The sequence below is a fragment of the Curcuma longa genome, chromosome 11 (assembly GCF_044706935.1).
Source record: "Curcuma longa cultivar G26 ecotype Majalengka, Jawa Barat chromosome 11, ITB_CL_G26_1.1, whole genome shotgun sequence".
Taxonomy (NCBI): Eukaryota; Viridiplantae; Streptophyta; class Magnoliopsida; order Zingiberales; family Zingiberaceae; genus Curcuma; species Curcuma longa.
The window spans coordinates 24,305,900-24,329,069 of record NC_133871.1 but is presented as its reverse complement, the minus strand read 5'-3'; the positions used below and the strand labels follow the sequence as shown (position 1 = coordinate 24,329,069).

General features: G+C 33.7%; 1 protein-coding gene across 2 annotated transcripts in view; it reads left to right on the top strand.

The window, feature by feature from the left end:
- Nucleotides 1–23,170, top strand: part of LOC141837874 (uncharacterized) — a 42,663-nt gene that overhangs the window by 299 nt on the left and 19,194 nt on the right. For both annotated transcript variants that reach the window (XM_074725243.1, XM_074725242.1), the window contains exons 2-24: nt 410–595; nt 4,208–4,297; nt 7,851–7,924; nt 8,020–8,175; nt 8,325–8,442; nt 8,679–8,734; nt 10,765–10,819; nt 10,895–10,951; nt 11,031–11,132; nt 12,340–12,420; nt 12,518–12,570; nt 13,904–13,976; nt 15,173–15,236; nt 17,329–17,477; nt 17,555–17,682; nt 17,755–17,812; nt 18,018–18,115; nt 19,672–19,753; nt 19,868–19,933; nt 20,014–20,073; nt 21,802–21,888; nt 21,987–22,161; nt 23,096–23,139. In XM_074725243.1, the coding sequence (XP_074581344.1) occupies nt 410–595; nt 4,208–4,297; nt 7,851–7,924; nt 8,020–8,175; nt 8,325–8,442; nt 8,679–8,734; nt 10,765–10,819; nt 10,895–10,951; nt 11,031–11,132; nt 12,340–12,420; nt 12,518–12,570; nt 13,904–13,976; nt 15,173–15,236; nt 17,329–17,477; nt 17,555–17,682; nt 17,755–17,812; nt 18,018–18,115; nt 19,672–19,753; nt 19,868–19,933; nt 20,014–20,073; nt 21,802–21,888; nt 21,987–22,161; nt 23,096–23,139 (2,112 nt within the window). The remainder of the gene's footprint in view (nt 1–409; nt 596–4,207; nt 4,298–7,850; nt 7,925–8,019; nt 8,176–8,324; nt 8,443–8,678; nt 8,735–10,764; nt 10,820–10,894; nt 10,952–11,030; nt 11,133–12,339; nt 12,421–12,517; nt 12,571–13,903; nt 13,977–15,172; nt 15,237–17,328; nt 17,478–17,554; nt 17,683–17,754; nt 17,813–18,017; nt 18,116–19,671; nt 19,754–19,867; nt 19,934–20,013; nt 20,074–21,801; nt 21,889–21,986; nt 22,162–23,095; nt 23,140–23,170) is intronic.

Genomic DNA, 23,170 nt, shown 5'->3' with positions numbered 1-23,170 from the left:
GAAGTTTGCATTTTCAGTAACGTTCTTCGATTATATTTCAGTTGCAATCTTGTCGATGTGAAGTAAACTGAGTGCTTTTTAAACTTTGTGACTTCTACGTGACATGTGGAAATAGCAAGCTAATCTGAGGTTTCGAGACACGCATGGGTGTTTCTCTATGTACATTCTGATGGCACAATTAGGACAAAATATCCTAAAGTTTGGATTATATTTTGATTGCGGAACCATGCATGAAATGGTATAGCGGCATTTAATACAGCTTGGAATCACATTCAACAATGTCTCATTTACTATGAAACTCAAGATTATTTCCAATCAGCCCAGCAAAATTTGTTCTTGTTCTTTATCTTTGTTTCTGCTGCTACACTCATTTAAGTTCTGATGTCAAATGGTCTTGGTTTGTTTCCAGCTTCGTTCTTTGTCATGCCCAACTGAAATCGCTCACAACGAAGACATATTGCACATATTTTTGATGGCTTGTGACGTGAAGTCAACAAAACTGAGTGTCATTGGACTCTCTTGTTTGCAAAAGCTCATAGCACATAATGCTGTTGCACCATCAGCTGTGAAAGATATACTTTCAACTTTGAAAGAGGTAAAAACATCGCTAGAATTTGCATTTAACCTCCAAGTGATTAGATGTATATAGCGTTCATGAAGGATATGGATTCGTGAAAAAACATGTATGATTTGCTTGCATTTTTCCAAGTCCTAGGATTGATGCATGCTTAAGATAGTTGGGAACCAAAGCTCTAAATTTTGCAAATGTTTTCGTGACAAGGTTTAAAATTTTGATCTTTTATTTTGTACTAATGCTTGTACAACTTATATGGTGCCGGAATTGTATTTTATTAACAAATGATACATGTTAATAGGATTCCCACTGATTAGTCTAGTGCTGTATGTTTACTCGAGGCTCCTCAGATGGTAGTGCTTGTTTGACTTGGAAACATAATAATATAGTAAACTATAACTTTAATCTGTATGTATAGTTGAATTGAGGTAATGCTAATATTGTTTGCTTTCTCTATTATGTTGTTTTGACCAACTTAGTGTCAAATTATTTTGAGCCGCCATACCCCATATTAGAAAATAAATAATAGTTAGTGTTAAGTTAAAATGAGATGAATGATAACTTGAAGCTTAGATGGTGAATATCATGGAGCAAGGTTGGTGCTGGAGTTGGCTTAGCAAATTGATGTTTACTATGATAGTAGTGTTGGAAATTATGTATTATTTAGACGTCTAGAATTGTATATATGTTCATGAAGAAGAGTAATATTTGACCTTCCTTTTGTCATGCCCCTATCGATTCCTCATGTTTTCTTTTTACCAAGCAATTGACATTGTGCAAACGACAATATAGTGGCCTTGGAGATCTCATGGATCCCCAATTTGCCAACAAATTAATGATAGCCCACATGACAAGTTGCAGAATTAACATGTTCTAGGGAATATTGCAAAATGCTAATGGCTTCCGAGATTATCATGATGGTTCTAAGGTCCAACTTTGTAAATTGATGGGTGCATTGGTCTTTAGATGCATTTAGAGATTACAATCCCAACATGGTATTTTTCTCACTGGATTAGAAGAAAGCTAGGGGTTAACTTTCCCCTGGATCATAATAGTGGAGGTTCAATTCGAATTGAGCAATGGTCAATCCTTGAATATTATCTGGGATGTCATTCCTAAATTCTGTTTGAGGGATTTAAAGGTGTTCGAATAGCTTTGTGATGCTTCACGACTTGTGGAGTATATCAGCATGCACGTGGGCATTGAAAGTTGGATGTAGCATGGTGTGGCATGCAAGTGATGTCTGCAACCACACATTGCTGTGGTTAAGTCATGAAATAACCAAAAACAGATATCATTTCTGAATGGTATTAAGGTCTACCATCCTACTTTGTCATTAATCTAAGTATTGAAACCTGTCCAGATCTTTTTTCCTAGTCTACATATCTTGTGCTATCTGCTGACAAACATGACCTTGTAATCATATCTTAAGAACAATTAGTCGGCATAATTGTATCAAATCTTATTAACACTAGACAGTAATAAAGATCGATCATACCTGGTATTTGTATCCTTTTTCAAGTTTGTAATGCTTATGCTAGTAGAACATCTTCAATTTTCTTGCATTTGCTCTGTTTTCCTCGTATCTTTATGCAATTCTGTTTCATACTAAGGAAGGCCAGTTGTTTATTCTAATTTCATTCATCAGGGGATTTATTACTTATGATCCAAAAGCTGTTAACTACTTGATTAAGGGTTTAACTACTTCGTATTGGCTAACACTGACACAGATTGCCCTAGTTGGATCAGCATTTGCAAAGATCATTTCAATTTTCCTGATAAATCAGATATGTTAGGAAGATGTAGAAAAACCCAATGTATGAGAGGAATTAGTCAGAAATAAGATAAATTCCATCCATAGATGAATGGAATTGGTTGGAATTTGGTCAAATCGGGAGTAAAAATAGATGAAATTTGCTGAAATAAACTAGATCATTTGATTAGGAGTTTTTAAATACACACTGACACACACACATTGATACACATACGTTATATTTGCCAACAATCTTATAGAGATAACATGTTATAACACTTATATTTTTAAATTAGACTTATAATAAAATTTTATTAATGAACAATATAAAAATATTAATTTGGCAAATAATATTGTTAGTAACTTGATTTTGGTTTGAGTCATAGTTGGTGGATCGGTATTGGTATAGGTATTTTAGGCATCCCCGTATTGTATCGGTAGAATTGGAATCAATGAGTAGTAAATCAAAAATGAAAAATATAAAATTGTTTAATGTATTAGCATAAATATGTAGTCAAGATGTAGTATATTGACACTATTAATAATATTTACGAGCTAATTATTATAATATTTACAGTAACTGTATTAGGGTGCAAATGAGTCGAATCGAATCGAATAGTATGACAATATTGATATTCAAATTCGAGCTCGAAAAGTATATATGGTATTCGAATTCGATTCAAAGTTCGAAAATATAAATAATTTTAGCTTGAGCTCGATTCGAAATGAAATATGAGCTCCAATTCGATTCAAATTGTTCGAACTTTAATTTGAACAGAATTGAACTTTAGGCTTAAATTCGAGCTCGATTCGAATTATTCGAACCTTAATTATTCAAATCAGCATCACAGTGCTGTATGTCAAAAATCAACATCATCGTGTTGTTGATTTTCAAAAACCAACATCACAATAGTACTGATTCAAAATATAAAATAATAAATATATAATGAAATTAAACAAAAGCTCGCGAGTGGTTCGCAAATACTCAAACAAAATATTATAGATTCGAATTTGGTTCGAAAAATTATTTGAATATGTTCGAGTTTGGCTTGAATTCGATAATTGCGAATACAAATCAAATATTATTTGAACCGACTTGAAAAGTTCACGAGCTAGCTCGATTCGTTTGCACCCCTAACTGTATGGAATCAATTATTAAAATTCTAATTAATAAAATTAACAACTATGTAGTCAATAAATAGCATTTGTATAATATCATTTATTGTCAACATACTTATTCGTTAACGATTATAATATATAATATGTGTCAATATATGAAATTATGGATGATAATTATTTGCTATTTATTAATTACATAAGCAAACTATATTGAATAATTAGAAAATTAACGTTATAATTATTAAACTAATTACCCACCACCCCATATTAATTTTCCATATATCATTTCAGAATAGTAATATAATTAATTGAACAATTAAATCAAATTATTAATATAATATTTTTTAATATATATAATCTAGAATTTAGTTATTATTGATTAAGTTTGACTATAATTAAGTTGTTGCCGTGTGACCTTATGGTCATGAGTTTGAGTCGTAGAAACAACCTTTTGCAATGTAGGTTAAGACTGCGTACAATAGACCCAATATGGTCCAACCTTTCCTCGGGGTTCCACATTGGCTGGAGTTTTGTGCACCGGACTGCCCTTTACTATCAGTATTTGTTATTTAATTTTGATGATATCATTTGGTACTGTTTTAATAAACTTGTACTTTCTTTTTCTTATTCTTAATATAGCTATCCAGGAGTGCTTGATATTGTTATTGGCATTATGGACTCATGGTTACTAGATAATTTTCTATTTGTTATTCAAGTTATGGGCAAATCTGCTATTATGGCGTTTCAATTATTCTTTTCAGCATGCTGAGATGACAGATGAGAGTGTACAACACAAAACCTTGCAGACAATACTAGTTGTATTCCAGTCACATTTACATCCTTTAGAAGAGGTAAACAAACACATCTCATGCATCCATAGTTTTTCATTCATAGATTAAAAAAGAATGTAATTTGAATGTACATATTTAATTGGCATATTAGATAATAGCATAGGCCTATTGGCTTAATTTTTGATTGGAAACAATCTTTATACGGCTTGTGCTTATTTGGTTTGGCTTTTCTTGGATGGTTTGAAGACAAGACTATAACATGCAACTAGGTTTTAAGATACATCATATGTTACTTCGCTTGCTTCTTTTCAAGTATATCTGATGATATGTTGCTGATGGGCATGCTTAAGATCAAAACACATTTTAAATTTTTTTTAACAATAATTTTTTTAATTATATGACGTGAAGGATGTTGGGAAAGGTCAAAATTGTCTCTTTGATCCCTTTAAATATTAAATATTTTGTAGAATATGCATGCCACAACTTATGGTTTAACATCACTGGCCCATTTTGATTTTGGGTGATGTATGCATGTCCATGTCTATATAGCTTATACAATGTCACATCAACACTTGTGATTTTTCGTACACAACAACCTGCCTCGTTAGTGTAAATTGTTGAGTGTTTCAAATTGAATGCTTTAACTAGTATTAGAGTTGCTTAGAGTATGAAAAATGATATTCTGGGTCAGCAAAATTTTATATCAAAGGTCAACTATAAGTGTCCATCCTTTTATGTTAGTGCTAGATAAAACTAAGATTTAAAATTTTGAGCCATACTGAAGTTTTGGTTTATGACTGAGACGATACGGTTTTAGTACTGTTTCATGCCATGCTGATACAATTTCGATACTTTTTAAAATGTAAATATATTAACTAAAAAAATATTTTTATTAATATTTGATTGTTATAGATGCTTACTATTGAGTTATATTTAAGATGTTAAATGTTGAATTAAAATTATGATTTTATCTCGTGAAATGTTTGACACTTATTGAGTAAAAGTTAATTTAGGGTCACCGAGTAGACATGACAGAATCAAGTAGGTTTAAACCAATTTTATTTGGAATTATTTTGGTTAGTTTAAAATTAATCAATTTATATATACAATAATTTAATTAATAGTAGTATATTTATAAGGTTAGAAATTATATTTTCCTCTTTGTTTACTCTTGTGGGCAGATGAAGAAGTGAAAAAAATTAACCATACAACAACAACAATAACAACCATACCCTATCTCACTGGGTGAGGTTGGCTATATGGATCCTGTTATGCCATTGGATTTATCGTTTATATTTAAATAAATTTTATCTTGTTTTATTGTTACTAATCAAGTCTATTTTTGTCTTTCTTTTTTTCGTTTGAGGTGCACATTTGTCATACTTTTATATCGCCTAATCGGAACATCTATTGGTTCTCTAAGTGAAAAAAAAATTAACCATGAAGGAGGAAAACGAATTAATGATCAAGGAGAAAACAAAGAAGGAAAAATTAAGAGAGATAAAGGAATTTAAATTAAACGTCTTAAAAATAAAAAATAAAATGAAAATAGATAAAAAATTAAATTAAATTAAAAAACGGAGGAGGTTGCAAGGTTGCAGTTGCCTCGACAACCTTGCAAGGTTGTGCCGGAGCCAGTTGGTGAATAGAATGGAAATTTCCATCCATGTCAACCAGCATGGCATGGTATTTAAGCATGGATAAAACTGTTAAATCATATTCAAGATAAACTTCTTTAGTGTATGTTATAAGCAAATGATATCATGCTAATTGATGATAGTTAGATTAAACTTGAAGCTTTAATTAGGTTTAAGTTAAATAGAACTAGAAGTAAATAGGACATGAAGTTTCAATATCTACAAAAGAATTGGAGGAATTGTTAATTTGGTTGGACTCAAAATACCTAAAAGTGTTTAGTATTTTTGGATCTAGATATTGATGAATACATTATTTATATGAAATATAGTAAGTGGTTGAAATAAGGAGGAGCTTGTGGAAGCTTGTGATATTATCATGTGCTCCTTAGGCTAAAAGAAGAAAGGTTATAATATTTGAGTACACCCTTGCCATTCTTTATTGGTCAAAGTATTGGGTAGGAAAGATTCTATAGTTAGATAGTTGAAACGTTGAATTGTTTAAAGTTGAAATCAAGAGCTAAAGGAGACGACATAAAACTCTAGTTAATACAATAATATAAGTGATTTAATTCAAAGCTTCAAGTCTCGATCTGATTCTGGGGTTCGACCAGATACAGAATCAATATTGTTTCAGAACAATATTGTTTCGTGTTGGTCAACTGCCAATTGCTCCAAGGAGGAGGAGGAGGTGGCAAAGGAAGGTGCTTACGAGGTAGAAGAGGAGACAAGGGAAGAGGAGGAAGAGGTGGACGAGGTGGAGGAAGAGTAGGAAGACACGGACAAAGTGGAGGAAGAGGCAGATGATGCAGAGGAAGAGGAGTTAGTTGTGTACCTCAAAGAGATTGGCGGAGTGCTTCTTGAGTTATGTTGAGTGTCCTCACGTGATGGTTGGTGGGCATAACAAAAACTTCGCTTGTGCTGACCAGAACCAAACAACATTTGAAACTGTGATTTAATTGATCAAATTTTTACTGACTTAGAGGAGTGGAGGAAGAATAAGATGGAGAGGAGGAAGAAGAAGATGAGGAAATGATAGAGGGAGGAGAAGAAGTGGACAAAAGGAATATGAAAATGAAGAAAAGGTGGCTACACATACCTAGACTTTTGCCATTGTTGACCTTATATTGCTGCTAGATTTGGCTATCTTCCTCGTTGCTCGCTGAGCTCCATCTCCTACACAATTTGTTAGGTTAGCATCATTATCACTCAAAAGTCTCACTTAACTTTCTTTTAGTCTCCTTTTTCAACTGTAAAATTCCTTTCTTCTAATCAAGAAGAAATTTAAGTGAAAAATGTGACAGTCTTTGATTCTTTTCACAAAATGATTTAAAATTTTAAAATATTAGCGGAATTGGATTTTCTCCAGCTGATAATGGTACTACAATTCCTTTAAACTTCAAATCCATATCCTGAGAGAAACTCTGTTCTCCTAGCATGGATATCAAGAAGGAAAATTTTGTTGTTTGGAGGAAATGATTGAAGTTAAGGTGAGAATCAGGAATCCTAATTGGACTTGCTGGGTCAAGAAGCTTCTGTTCATGAACTATGTTCTCTATCAACTTCTCTAGATTCTTTAGAAGACTGCTGCCCCAGGGCGTAGCACAGACGGTGGGCACATGGTATTGCTGGCGTAATTGTTAGGGGTCGATTCCAGGAGGTGATGACCTGGGGTCGATCCTGACATGCGCCTAACACCTGTGTACCTGAATGAATCTCCCTCCATATCCGTGGGGCCGGCTCTAAGGGGCCGTTGAGGAAGACTGTTGAATTGGTAAACTTGTTCATGTGTGTGTATATGGACTCTTATGTTTGCGTGTATAGCTTTTTTGCAATATTTTCTTCCTTGAAGTTCAGTGGGAGGATAGGACATGCTCTTTATAAAAGTAATGCTATCTTTTGCTTTTTCCTTTTTTTCTCAAACATCTTATTTTATATCATCAGTTTTGATCAGTTTGGCACCTGAACTTTCATTGTAGGAGAACATGGCTCAAGCTCTTGGCATATGTCTACGCCTCCTTGAGAATAGTAGATCAACTGACAGTGTACACAGGTACATGTTTTTGAAGATATCTGAGAAACTGATTTGATTTCATTTTTTAACTTTTTCTTTTTTTTTTTTTTTTGTTTGCCTATGTTGTTGGTCAGTACTGCTGCAGCAACTTTCAGACAGGCTGTTGCTCTTGTTTTTGATAGTGTTGCTTATGTTGAGTCACTTCCTTCAGGAAGAATTGGTTGCAGCTCTTATGTTTCTCGAACTACGACAATTAGTGATGAGATAAGCCGCAGTTTCAGTACATCACTGTATATGATTCTTTCTTTTTGACCTCTAATAGTAGTTTCACCACGTATATAGTTTAACATGAATTTTAAATATGTTATGTTAACTTTCGCCAAAATTCATATCAACATACTTTGAGCTTTTTGCAAATTTGCAACTTCAACTTTTACAGGTCACTCTGTGGCAATCTTGTTTCTGGAGGTCCATTAAAGCGAGAAGTTCTCAGTAAAGTTGGTAATCTTGGACTTCGTCTGCTAGAGGACCTGACAGCACTTGCTGCAGGTGGATCTGTATGTGTTAAATTATTAACGAATCAATTTGATGTTACCAGTTTTTTTATATGCTTTTACCTTTGTCATATGTGCCCCACAAGGATTGAATATATTTTATGTTTTGCTCTAGAAGTCATTTTACTTTTTTCTATGCTGTTTCCTTGAGTTGTTTTATCTATGTTTTCATAGTCTTTTGCAAATCTGAAATAATCATTTAATGTTGCTGAGTAGCATTCACTTTTTCTCTTTGTTAGGCAATCTGGTTGCGAGTTCTTTCACTGCAACGGACATTTGCTCTTGATATACTTGAGTAATCCTTTTTTCTCCTATGTTGTAGTTATTTTGTGAAAACATGCTTATGTATACTCTTTCTGAAGCACTTTCATATATATCTGATTGCTAACATGGATATCCTTTTTTTATATTCACTTGATGCTACAACTAGATAGTGTAGTCCATGGTTTAAAAATTTTGTGCTGAGCTGGATGGCACATCCAAACACACTATTGTTGTTCACCAAAACGCAATAGTGATCTGCACGGGTAATCTTTCCTGTGCCGCTGTGCCAATTATGCCAATGAGTGTCGTGCCATGTTGACACTTGATATTGTTTGGCACGCTTTGACACTCATTTAGATGAGTTAAGTAATGTTTGTAATTTTTTTAAAGCTTGTTTCTTCAAAATTTTAATTTATTTAATTATCTAATTGCTATAATTTTAATTGTAAAAGTAAACAAGTGAAAGAAGATTATGGAGTAATATGAATTTACATTGATAGTTTTGAACCACAAATGATTAAAAAATATTTTTAATCCAACAATTTAATAAAGTAGAAAATTTAAGTGAAAAGGACTAAATGAGTAAAACCTATCTCAATTGATCTTTATAGTCTTTAACGTGTGTTGCGTGTTGAGTATTGGTATTGTATAGTATATACTTCTTTTAGTTTAAATGACTATATAATTGCTATAATTTTATTTTTAGAATGAATAAGCAAACGAAGGAGTATTAAAGGTGTAAAACCATCTAAATTTACCTCCGAATGGTTGAATGCATTCCAAAGAAAGTCAAGTGTCAGTATAACTTAGTACTAAAATGTACAATTCTGGCTAGAGATCAAAATTCTGGCATTGAGTGATACTTCAGTGGATATTAGAATATATAAATGGTATCCTACAAATTTACTCTTAGAACATGAATAATTCCTTTTGGTATTCTACGGAGATTGGGAAGTTCGTATATTGAATTGTAATTATATATGATGGGCACAGTTATCTCTAATGGAAAGATTGTCAATTCCCAAGAACCTTTGGAGTTTTGAAGTAGAATCCATAGAAGAGCTTAATATTAAATGAATCTTGGGAGACTGAAGTCCACTTTCAGGATCTTTGTTTCCAACCTTTGCTATAGAAGCAGGGCATTGACTTCAACCTGAGAAAAGCTATTGAATCTGGTCTCATGGAAAGACTGCTAAGAAACATAGAAAATGATCCTTGTAATCTCTGAGGAAAAGTTGTGATTACGTACTTGCATACTGCTTGGTGACCAATCCTTTTGCTATTTCCAATTTTCAATTTAGCATCCTCTGTGTGTCCCAACTGATTCTTAAACAGCAAAAAGTGTGTAACATGGAAAATAGTTATCCATCTGATCTTTTTATGGTGCCCTGCTATCATGAGTTGAAAATTCTAGTTGGAGGTTGGAAGGAAAGGAGGGAGCAAGCCAAATGAATTTTTTTTCACTAGCATATAAGCAATTGAATTTCAGAATCTCTATACTACTAAAGTGAAATTACTTTACTGAAGGGCTCTAGTCTTTGGTTTTGCTGTTGAAATATAAGGTAATGACAATTGGAGAAGTGGTGTTCTTTTGACATGAAGCTTTAATGCAAGTTTATGCTTGGCTAGAAATAAAGTAGGGTAAAAGATAAACAGAGAAAGATAGGTTCCAAATATGATAGATCACCTGTTTGAGTAGCATACTGAGCATCAGAATGAAGTGAATCTACTTGGTATGAGGGAAGAAAGGTTCTTGGGTCTTGGTGTGCCACATGGGAGGTTGTAACTGGTAAAATAAGTTTCTATTTAAGTTTGTTTTTAACTGCTCATTCATTTGGTGGTTGTAACTGGTAAAATAAGTTTCTATTTAAGTTTGTTTTTAACTGCTCATTCATTTATGACACTTTTAATTTTTTTCCATTTTCCATGGGCTTTTTCTTCATATGTCAGATAGAGAGTTTAGTGGTATCAATCACTTGATGAACTCATTTACATGACAAACTATGTGCTCTGCTGTTGCATCCTTTTGTACTTATTCCAGGTTTGTGTTGTCTATCTCAGGTTCATTTTGTCCAACTATGTAGCAATGTTTCAAAACTTGGTGCCTTATGAACAGGTTCTATCCTGTGTGAAATTACAATCTTTATGCTTTTTTTGGTTTTCCAATCTTTATATGCACTTGACATACCAGGTCTTACGCCACCAAATATGTTCACTTCTTATGACATCGCTACGGACAAACGTTGAGGTAGGTACTTGGGCTTCAGCTAACTATTGTGGGCATCAATCTGATCTTTGACTTATTTTACATGATTACCCAATCCAAGCTTGAAGGTGAAGCTGGGGAGCCTATGTTTCGCCGATTGGTTTTAAGAGCAGTTGCAAATGTTATTAAGATGTATTCTTCTTTGCTTACAACAGAAACTGAGGTACTTGTTTTATTACTTCTTTTTTAACAACGTGCCATGCTTAGTTATATGCAATAATTTGTGACTTTTCAGATAGGATCTTATATGCTAGGCAGAACTAATTATGTGGTGCTAATCAAAGTATGCTACTATGCTGATGGAAAAATCAAACTGAACCAGTTCAGAAATTCTTTTTTTTTTCAACTCTCAGGCTGAGCTCGTTTCCTATCATATTGAAATTTAGGTCTCTGTTAGGATCTGTTTCTTCTCTCTGACCTACTAGAAAACATGGTACTATAGTAAAACTCCTGCTAATCCATTCATATTGGTGGATTTGTGTTTCACAACTTTGCTTATTCCTGGGTTTAGGCCTGGGGGAAAACGTTACTGGAACATTTCAGATTCTGTTGAATTTTCAACTCTCAGGCTGAGCTCATTTTCTCATATTGGAATTTAGGTCTCTGTTAGGATCCGTTTCTTCTCTCTGACCTAGTGGAAAACATTTCAGTAAAAAATTCTGCTAACCCATTCATGTTGGTGTATTTCTGTTCCACAACTTTGCTTCTACCTGGGGTTAGGTCTGGAGGAAAACATTACCTGAATATTTCAATTTCGGTTGTTTTCCACATAAACCTGGCTTAATCTACCCACGAACACCTTACAACTATGCATCTACTTGACACACTGCTAAATTCTGTGGTTCTTACACAGATTACCCTTAGTCGGAGTTACCCACATGTATGACCTAATGTTGCCTGCATCAAACTGTAGCATTTGAGGAACAACTTGAGAAAACATACTACTACTCTATGTAATAGTTATTTATGTTAAAATATATATTACTTGTAGTTTAACTCCTTGAGTTTGCTTTCTGGTCCTTTTCTTAGTTTCTTACTATTTGAACCTTTTTAGTTTGCACAAACATTATCTGGTGGAGGAAATGCAAAAATGTTTATTGACAATATCTTTCGATGTCCCACCTATTTGAAAAATACTCCCGTTTTATATTGCAATAATTGCTTGTGGTTGACTTTGGTTTCCTTGTTGTATGCTTATAATTTGTTTACAGAAACTTGTACTTTCACGAACTCAATGTGACCCCTTTTTTCAATTATGAGTTTCTATTATGTTGTTAGTTATCGTATCTCTAATTTTCACCTGACTTCTTTGTTAAGAAGTTGCTATATTTGTATTTGCCTGAATTCACTTAGAGATTCCCATTTTGCAGGTTTTTCTAAATATGTTAGTGAAAGTTACACATCTCGATTTGCCGCTATGGCATCGGATACTTGTGCTTGAAGTTTTAAGGGTATTCTGACTACTTTTCCCAAAGACGAAGCACTATTTGGGACTTGTCTTTTCCTTTCTGAGTTACTAAATGCTAGTGGTTTCTTTCCTTCTTTAAGGGTTTTTGCGTAGAAGCAAGGACATTGGGTCTACTTTTTTGGAATTTTGACATGTAAGTTATAAAAAATTGCTTCTCTTAACTCTTTTGAGGCAATTCATTGGATTGTTATCATGTTAGTAATCATCCTTGTGTATTTGTGCAAACATATGGCATGTCAAACTGATCAAGCTGATATTTCTATTGCTTGGTTGCAAGTCTTCCTTTTTATTTGATCATTGCTAGTTTGGTCTCGTATACTCTTTTGCTAATTTGGTCTTATATGCTTTGGCTCTTTATCTACCACCTCTGTCGCTGTGTTGGATGCTGGCACTTAAACACCAGTAGTCTACCAATTCAAGTCACACCTAAAACTCCTGTTACACGTGGAAAATTTCTTAGAAATAGGGCACTTGGACCCACATTCTGGTTGGATACTCATACCTGAGCATGAGACTACAATCTTGCTATTAGAATTTGTGACTACTCTCTCTCTCTCTCTCTATATATATATAAGATAAAGAGGGGCTATCTAGCTTTTTAGATGAAATCGTTTCCTTCTTAATTATTACAGTTCTAATAGATTTATGGTCAGCCCTTGCTAACAGCTTACAAACCCAGTGCATCAAGACCCACTATAAATTGAAGGAAAACAATGCTTTAAAGCTGTCTGCAATAGCAGCCATCTAACATAATGTATACCTAATCACAAAGATTCTAGGGTAGGATTGAGTTATTTCTAAGGAAATCTAAGTGATTGTGAAGATTGTTTGTATTAAAAGATACTTTTCATAGTTTTTAACTGTTTGTCCACTTTTTGAATCCCTGAACAATTTTAGGTGTAGAGGTTTAATATGGCACCATTTGAATTCAGAAAAGGGGACACTTGAATCCAATGTTGCACTGTGCCATGCATGACACAACTTCGGACTTTATGTAATTAGGGCATGTCACAATGACTTATCTCATTATGGTCTCCTTTTAGTGCCATGTCCAGCATTGGACTAGCATCACATATTTACAAATGGGTCTTGCTTGCCATCCTGGTTTCCTGACACATTTGATTCCTCTCATTCCCATGATAAAAAAAATAACTGCAGATGAAGGGAGCAGAAAAATTATTTTATTTCTTTTTGAAAATCAAGATGTTTTGTTCTAATTCTGACTTAAAATTGTCCTACTTATGATGAACTTTCCACAACGATTGTTAAGACATTAAAATTAGTGTTGCTTTTTCTGAAGTGGCATTTTCAGTTTATACTCTGTTATCTTATGTTGGAACCTCTCTTGTGGTCAATGTAAATTCAAATTAAGTAGACAAATGCGTAATAACAAGTCCAATCTTTATTTTTACAAAATTCAACACTTCTGTGCCACCTAAGAGTTTTATCCGACCTTGATTACTCAGGAATCCAAAGAACACAAATGTCGTGGAGAACATGGTTAAGTCTCTTGCCAGAGTAGTATCTACAATCCAAATGGTATTTGTTTCACTTCTTTTATCTCTTTTGTCAAATGTTTTTATTCCCAATTATTACACATTTTTTAGTCAATCTAATTTGACTTTTTGTATAAAGACTCAAATTTTAACATGATACGGTACCTGACATGTATAATTTTACATTTTTTTGCCGAGCCATATAAATTTCTGAGCAACATGCATGGATAACTTAATTACTCTATTTGATTTTCATACTACAATTTAACATTTAAAATATGAAGTTTAAAGAACTCAGATTTGAATGACATGATTCTTGTTGTGTGTAATTTTACATATTTTTTTTGAGCAATATACATTTTTGAGCAACATACAATAATAACCTAGAGGCTATATTTGATTAAAATAATTAAATTTAAGATTTAGAATTATGAAGTGTGAAGAGCAATATACATTTGACAATTTTCCATTGACCATATTTTCTATTACAATATTTTTCTAAAAAATATTTTCCATGAAACAAATGAATTCTAAATCACACTGCAAAAAGTCTGTTAGATAAAAATTCAGACAACATAGAAACATATAGTTATCTACTATCAAATTCTGATACAGACAGTGCACAAGTGAAACACGAATGTCAAAAGGAATATATAGCTTCAATTAAATAAGCAAACTAGGATAGAAAGAATTTGAGAAAATCCTAAAATCTTGCAAAATCATTTGAATGGCTCTCATATAATATGGTTTACATGTGTATTATGTTCAAAATATACTGTTTATCTTGTTCCCTCTATGTGCAATGGAAATGCTTTGTTAATGGGATCATATAGTCATTAGTAACAGCGCAATACTACTATACTTGTTGTAGATATCCCAATGTATATGCTTCACAACTTGTAGATGTTTAATTGACCTAAGTTTGATATGTATTACTTTATGTCAAGGCATAAGGTATACTACCCATTGGGTATCATACAATATAGTACATTGATATTATTTTCAACATTTACTAGTCTGTTCGTCCCTTGTGCCATGGAAATACTTAATTTAATGGAATTATAGAAGTGCATTAGTAATGGTACAACACTGGTTTACTTGTTGAAACTGAGTTAATGTCTGCTGCATGTTGATGTTGTTTATATGATCCACTTTGTGTTTTGCCATTTTATGGTAATTCGACACATGCTGATTATAGCTTGTATAATCGACTTTCTTTTGACAACTTTTCTATAATAGGTTCCAGAGTCTAGTGAAGATAGCCTTGCTGCTGTTGCAGGAATGTTTAGCAGTAAAGCCAAAGGTACAACTCTAACTATTAAAGATTTGTGGAGTTCAGTCAAATCACTTACAATTGTTGGTTTGTCTACATAGAAATATAGAATTGTGTACTCATACTTTGAGCATAAAGAACCATTATGCTCTAGCGTTGCTAATATTACGGCTAATATATATAATATTTTTGTTCAACTGTTTCGCTATTGCAGTTGCGTGGAGTACATATGTGGTTCTTTTTATGTAGGAATTTAGTTATTGTTTGTCATTTGCTTATCAGCCTCTTACTATTAGCTTTTCCAATGAACAATATTTTTGCTTACACAAGCACATTGGCCTTCTTTGTCGTAAGAATTTCAAGACCTATTGCAATGAGCATAGCAGATGCTTATGATGCACTCTTTGCTTTAACTATCTCATAGATACCACTAAAAGAAAGCCAAAGTGTTCTAGTGGTTGTCAAATAGGTAAGATCAAGCACATTGGCCTTCTTTGTTGTAAGAATATCAAGACCTATTGCAATGAGCGTAGCAGATGCTTGTGATACACTCTTTGCTTAGACTGATGCCACTAAAAGAAAGCCAAATTGTTCTTGTGGCTGTCAAAATAGGTAAGATCCAAGGCATAAGGTTGGTTCAGTATGTAAGTTAGATGACTCAACATGAGATGATTGTAATTGAACATTAATTATAGTTGTCAATCAAGTAAAAAAGGTAGTGAGGGTAAGCTCTCACCCCATACTTGGCAGTAAGAATATCAAGTCCTATGGCTATGGGTGATTAAGCAAATGCTTACCATACAGTCTTTGCTTAGACTATCTCAAAGATGGCACTAAAAGAAAACCAAAGTGTTCCAGCGGCTGGAAAAGTAGGTAAGATCCAAAGCGTGAGGCTGGTTAGTGTGGAAGTTAGATGACACAGTATGATGATTGCAATTGAACATTAATTATAATTGTCAATCAAGTAAAAAGGTAGTGAGGGTAAGTTCTCACTGTGTAGTTAGCAACTATAATGAACATATTGTAGCAAGTGATAATCACCTTCAACAATATCTAGGGGGGTCATTGTCCTTGTGCCACCAGTTGTTCTAAGGGTTCGAGGTACTTGATGTTTGCCTCATCACTTGCTGACTCCTTAACATATATGTGAGAAGTAAATGCATATGCAACACAATGCACAGAGAATGACTGATATTTGTGTGCTTGATTTTGTACTGTGGTTGGAAACTCACTTGCCATGGTTGTTTTTTATGCACCAAGGTTCTTGCAAGTTGTGTATGTGTTATGGCATCAATCCTTAGTCATGCTAGAAATAGTTTGCTTTCCGATTTTTGCACACTTTAGAAGGATCGATACAATCTGTTATTCAGAGTGCAATTTCATTCATGAACTAATGGTTCTAGGCAAATGATGGCCTTAGAAAGCAAAATGCAGGACTGCATTAGGTTTATAGCTTTATATAATGATGACACACTCCAAAAAATCTCTAATAGATTGCTGTATGAAATTGTATGGGCTATGTAACTTGTTGATAATCAATCGGAGGGAAGCTACTGGATCAAAGAACCGATATGGTTGAAAGTGAAAGAAAATTTAATGTTATGTTTAATATTTAATTAATGTGACATTGTGCTGGATTAAGAGAATGTTTATCAAAAAGGAGTTTGTTGTGGAAAAGAAGGGTAATGATTGAGAATAACAGGACACTATAATTTCTTGTAAAACCATTAATTTTTTTCTACCAAACCAAATGGTCATTGACAAGATGTGGCTTGACTCATGTATCGTATCAATGCAGACATATAATTGTACCTACGTCACTTTGATAATTGCATGTGCCTATGCAATATCACCATGTAATTGGGGATTTGAGATAAGCTTACGCACAAGGATTAAAATTTCAATTGCGTATTACTTTAAGCATGATCAACTCAAAATGATACTGTTTTGATGTCGAATCATGTTGACACTCACTGATTTGTGCTGGCGTAGTTTTGAGTCTGAAACCAAGGAAATAGTTTTCTGTTTGTTTTGTGTTCTTGAGTTATTTCTTGTTTACTAACCTTGTTGGATTGTGTATTATAGGAAGGTATTCTGTTTATGATGTATCTTCTATATGCAGGAATAGAATGGAGCATGGACATTGATGCACCTAATGCTGCTGTTCTGGTTGCTAGTGAGGCTCATTCTATCACCTTGGCCATCGAAGGACTTTTGGGTGTTGTTTATACAGTTGCTGCTTTGACAGATGAAGCTGTGGAACTGGGGGAAGTGAGATCAACGTTTTCATGAAAATAGTTGTCAATGTGTTGAATAAGTTTTGACTTCATATTTTCCTATATTGCCAGCTTGATTCTCCTAGATGTGATGCTGATCTCTTCACAGAGTACACTGGCAAAACAGCTGTCTTATGCATTTCTATGGTCAACTCCACGTGGCTGACCATCCTTGATGCTTTATCTCTTATTTTAATGAGGTAGATAAGTAGTAGTTAAATCCTTTGTTATTTTTCTTGTATTCTAATAAAAGATAATGGAACTATATCTAGATCACAAGGTGAAGCAATTATATTGGAGATTCTAAAAGGATATCAAGCATTTACACAAGTACGTCATCTCTGACGAGCATTTATCATAGTACATTTTTGTTTAAATAATTGCAAGTCTTTAGTTTCAACTATTGATTGGATAGCTATTTAACTTTTGAAGCTACACTATTTATAGTTATTATTTCTGATTATTAAGTAATACAGAAATACAACCATTCATCTGCAACAGAAAGTGCAATTTCAATTCTTCATTTTAATTTCAGGCATGTGGTGTTCTTCGGGCAGTAGAACCTTTAAATTCTTTCTTGGCATCCTTATGCAAATTTACTATCAATATTCCAAATGAGGGAGAGAAGAAGAGGTAGTTTTCCTGCTTATATCCACTTCCATCTTGTATTTTTTGATTAGTATTTATTGGTACTCCAAGCTGGGGCTTACAAATAGAATTGTTCTTATGGTTTGCTGCATAAGAACCACAACAAAAAGTTGACTATAGAAAGTTACAACATGATTGACTCACATGAATAGCTACTCCATTCCTGATTAATTCTGGTAGCCTATCGTATGTTTGGTTCGAAGAAACTAAATGAAGAATTCTGATCATTATTCCTTTTAAACTAGTTTTGTTTATTCCTCCCATCAAACTTAGGTACTTGGAGGTAAAATTGCTTCCGTTGAACTCAATCTCACTTTAGTTGCTAGATATCAAGAGATACACATGGAGCTGGTCTGGTATCTAAATTGAAGAAGTCTCTTATTAGATGAAACCATCTCCTAGGGTATTTTTTTTGGTGAATTCACCTTTATTTTCCTTTAGTTTGAAATGATCACTCAGGATTTTATCTATCATAACTCAGTCTTTCTTACTTATTGAAATGTGGCTACTTGATAGGTCAATTTGCATGTTTGTTTTCTATAATTTGCCAAATCATGGGTAGAGCTCATGAGAATTAATTGCTGCCTTTAGAAAAGGTCCTCAGCCAGTCTAATCCAGTTTGCTTGCAACACAGATAAACAATATATATATATATATATATATATATATATATATATATATATATATATCGTGAATAGCTGTTCAATTTACTATTTTATGTAAGGTTTAAAATATCAAGCCATGTAGAGGTTTCGGTTTTGGATCGGAACGATACAATTTCGGTATCGTATCGTGCCATGCCGTTATAGTTTTAGTATTTTTAAAATATAAAATCTATTAACTAAAAATAAAAATTTTAATTTAAATATTTAAAAATAAAAAAATAAAAAAATTAATCTAAATATTTAAAAATAAAAAATTAAATATTTTTTAAAAAATAATAGGATAATTTTAAGAGGTTTTAATTAGGCCTATTTAAATTATCACAACTATAGATTGGAGTTGATTATTAAAACTATTGTTTAAAACCTAAATTTAAAAAAATTCTGCGAGACCGCGATGTGGCACGTGCGGGCCACGTGACCGGAGCACTCGCGGGCCGCGCGATCGAGGCACTTGAGGCTTGTGCAACGCCTCCGGAGGCGTTGCCGGACTCGGCGGACGCCTCGTCAGGGCCGGAACGCTATGTTGGTGCCGGTCCGCTAGCGGAACGAAAAAGTTCGTCGGTTTCGAGCGAAACGGCTCGAGATTTCAATTCCTAATTTTATGTATAAAAGTTAATTTCAGCTATTCATGCTGGATTTCAACCTTTTAAATTCTTTTGTAATTGCAAACATAAGTATACATGAAGGCAGCCTTTGTCTAATATATACTTGTACTAAATGTACAAAGCCTTCATGGAAGGTAAAATACTTTTGCTCCATATATATGTGCTCCTTGCTACAAGGAATTCCTAATTTTCAGTTTATATTGCAGTTAAATGTTGTTGCGTTGGTAATCTCTTGTTCCACTATGTAATCTTATCTTATAATTTCCACCAGCATTCTATCTCCTGGACCAAAGAAGTCAGAACCTCTACCTGATCTGCGAGATAGTGTTGTTTTAACTCCAAAGAATGTGCAGGTTGTGATTTTTATTCTCTTTTTATGTTTAGGAAGTCCCACCAAGTTCTGTTCCACTGTTAGTTCCTAGTATTACACTTTTGAGTTTAGTGCTTGTTATTTTTTGTCACCTCAGGCATTGAGAACACTTTTCAATGTGGCACACCGCTTACATAATGTATTGGGTCCATCCTGGGTGTTGGTACGCTCATCTGCTCTCTTCCTTTCACATCAGAATAATTTTTGTAATTACTAAAAATCCAATATCGCTTGCGTTTTTAGGTCTTGGAGACCCTGTTATCTCTCGATCGAGCCATCCATTCTCCTCACGCTTCTACCCAGGTGAACTATGAATTTGAAATTCCATTTTTGCTTGTACATGTACTGATAAAAGGTCCTCTTTAATTAAAATTCTTGAATCGAGACACTTCACTATGTCTATGTTTTATCATTTTAGTTCCGTTCATATATATGATCTATCTGAACAGTCAATCAAACAATTCAAGTACTTGGTTTGTCCTTGTTTTATTTTGCATTGATATGAAACAGGAAGCATATTGGTTAACAATTTGCTTCACTCGTTGAACTTGTGAATGATTGGGCGAAATGATAAACCCAACAACCATGAGTTAATAGTTATTACTGTGGGGTTTAATAGGTCTAGCTCCACATGGGGTATTATAGCATGTCATGTCAGAGTGTAATCTGTGTAAGTGTAGTGGTTCTTTTTTTATTTGTGCAATAGAATTTTATCTCAACTTGGTATTAGAACAGGTAAAATTAGTGTAAGGGTTTTCTTTTCTATCCATTCAGACTGATGAGTTTAATGAGATATCTCCTCCCAACCTACCTTCATGCTTTCTCACCTCACCTCCACGGTTTAACTCCTCATCTCTTACCCATCAACCTCAATAACAACAAATGTCGCCAAGTAAGATATTTTTGTTCTTTCATTTGGCAACATCTTAATGCTGTTCATCCTCTTTCTTGGCTCTGTGCTATAGATCTTTGACTGAATCACATCCTAATGTACAAGTTGTTGGACACAAAATACATCATGGAGATAATCAATGTAGTTCTTTACTAGCTTCTTCACAACAAATATCACCCAATCCCTAGCAATTCTACCTTGAATAATGCGCAGAACAACACTAACATTGGCATTGTGGATTATGCTGTAAAGAATCCTCTATAAGAAACTATAACATCAAATTTGTACAGTTTCACAACCAAACTTGACCTATGTGTAAATCAAGCTTGTCGAGTGATGAATATCATCATGGCTCATTACCTAGATAAAAAGGCACTTCGGTGCATGAAGCTCTAGCCAATGTAGGGTCTCGGGGAAGTATCTATTATACGCAGTCTCACCTGTATTGCAAGAGGTTATTTTCGAGGCTCAAATCCGTGACCATCAAGTCACACGGCGGCAACTTTTCTATTGCGCCAAGGCTCATTACTTAGATAATATATATTTTTTTGCTTGGGATAATACCATGGTACTAAAACCAACAACTTGTCAAATTTTAAATGTTGACTAAATCCCTAATTTGTCTCTTTATTTTTGACAGTCAATTGTTTATCATTGCATAATAAACTTCAAAATCTTGTGGTGTCTCTAATTTGAGTAGTTAAGCAAGAAAATAATACTAAAAAATTATATTAACTGTTTTAAGGATCTTTACAGATTTTCACCAACGTTAACCCAAAGCAGCAGCATCTTGTCTTTCATCTACTATAGTATTTCATCTTCATCTTCTCGAGTTCTATCAATTTAATTTTTCTTGTGAGTGCTTTCTATCCAGATCAAAGGAAGTGTTGAGAGTATTATGTATTAAAATTATTCTCACTTGGAGTATTATGTCAGTGCTAATTCGGTTGAAGAATATAAATTTTCTCTTCTAAATTAGTTACTATGCCATAACTTCTAAACTTACCTACAAGTTGATTTTGATCGAATGAAAATAGCTAGTTTTTAGTTCATCCTTGGGGTTTACCACAAAAAAAAATCAAAATAAAGTGGTATGAGTGCTTTCATTGGGCACTGACAACTACGTTGTTCGTGTGCAGGAAGTTTCAACTTCCGTGTCAAGGCTTGCAAGAGAAGTGTCTGGGCAGTACAGTGACTTCCACATTCTCTCTTCCTTGAATTCTCAGGTTAGAAAAAATATTGCATTTTCTCAATAAATTGCTCCATTCATTTCCTCTTTACTCTTTCTCTTAGTGCCTGATAACAACTCTTCTATGACGCATAGCTGTTCGAAAGTTCAGCTCTTATGCATGTTTCTGCAGTAAAGTCGCTTCTTTCTGCATTACGTCAGTTGTCAAGTCAATGTAGCTCTGGAAATTCTCAAACACTAAGTCAGCAAATTGGTGGAGTTGCATTCTCAGTGGAGCACATGATATCTATACTTGTAAATAATCTCCACAGTAAGTTATTATGTTTTTTTTTTCCATTTTCGATTCTTAGAAGAGACAATTCTGTGTCGCTCTCTTTGGTAGCTTACATAAAGATTCTCCAAACAGCTCAATTAAATTCTCAATGAAATGAGTGCAAACTTTTTTTTTTTTGTTGAACAAATCGTATGACTCATCCATTTGTTTTGGCAATAATTACTGTGGATACATCTAACTTCTATGTTTGCCAAATACCCCCAAATAGCTTATATTTGATAAGGAAGACAGAGGAAAATTTCAAATTGACATGGTGCCTTCCAAGTAATAATACAAACATCCTATGGAATAACCTTCAATTTATCACTTAGGAAGTCTCATTTATAGCTAAATATCTGTTCCCAACAACTATCTATCATTATTGTCATTTGGAGCCAAATGATATCAGCTAAAGTTTTAAGCATCCAGTTTAACTTGTTTTTCAGATCTTTCAGATTAGAACCAGTGTTAGCCAATGTCATAAATTTTCTTTGTTAAACATATATACAAAGTTGTTGTTTACATGTTTCTATGATGATTTGACAAAATTTAATTTTGGTCTGTATACTATGATTTGATGAAGGCACATAATTGCGCTTTATATCAAAACCAACCTAGAGGATGTAGAAGCAAGTATGTTGTCATAGGCTTATGCAAGATGGTTAAGACCATTAAGAAGACTTTAATCAACATCCGCAAATAAAATTTTATTATCAATATAATTAAAGCTCTGTTCCATGGCTGGGTATTTGAATGACTCAATATCATTGGCTGTGAAGTTGATAAGTAGCATGTGATAATAAGCATAATGAAGAGCTTTTTGGATTTTTTTTACCGACAATCCTACGTTAGGCTGCAACTTATGATTCTTTTTAAAAAATTTTTCTCCACCATGCTATTGCATTTTTTAAGCTGATCTTCTACCTTGCAGGGATTGGGCCCCTGTGGGATTTAGTTGTTTCTCATATACTTGAGGTAATTTTGAGTATTGATATTAGTTTTCATG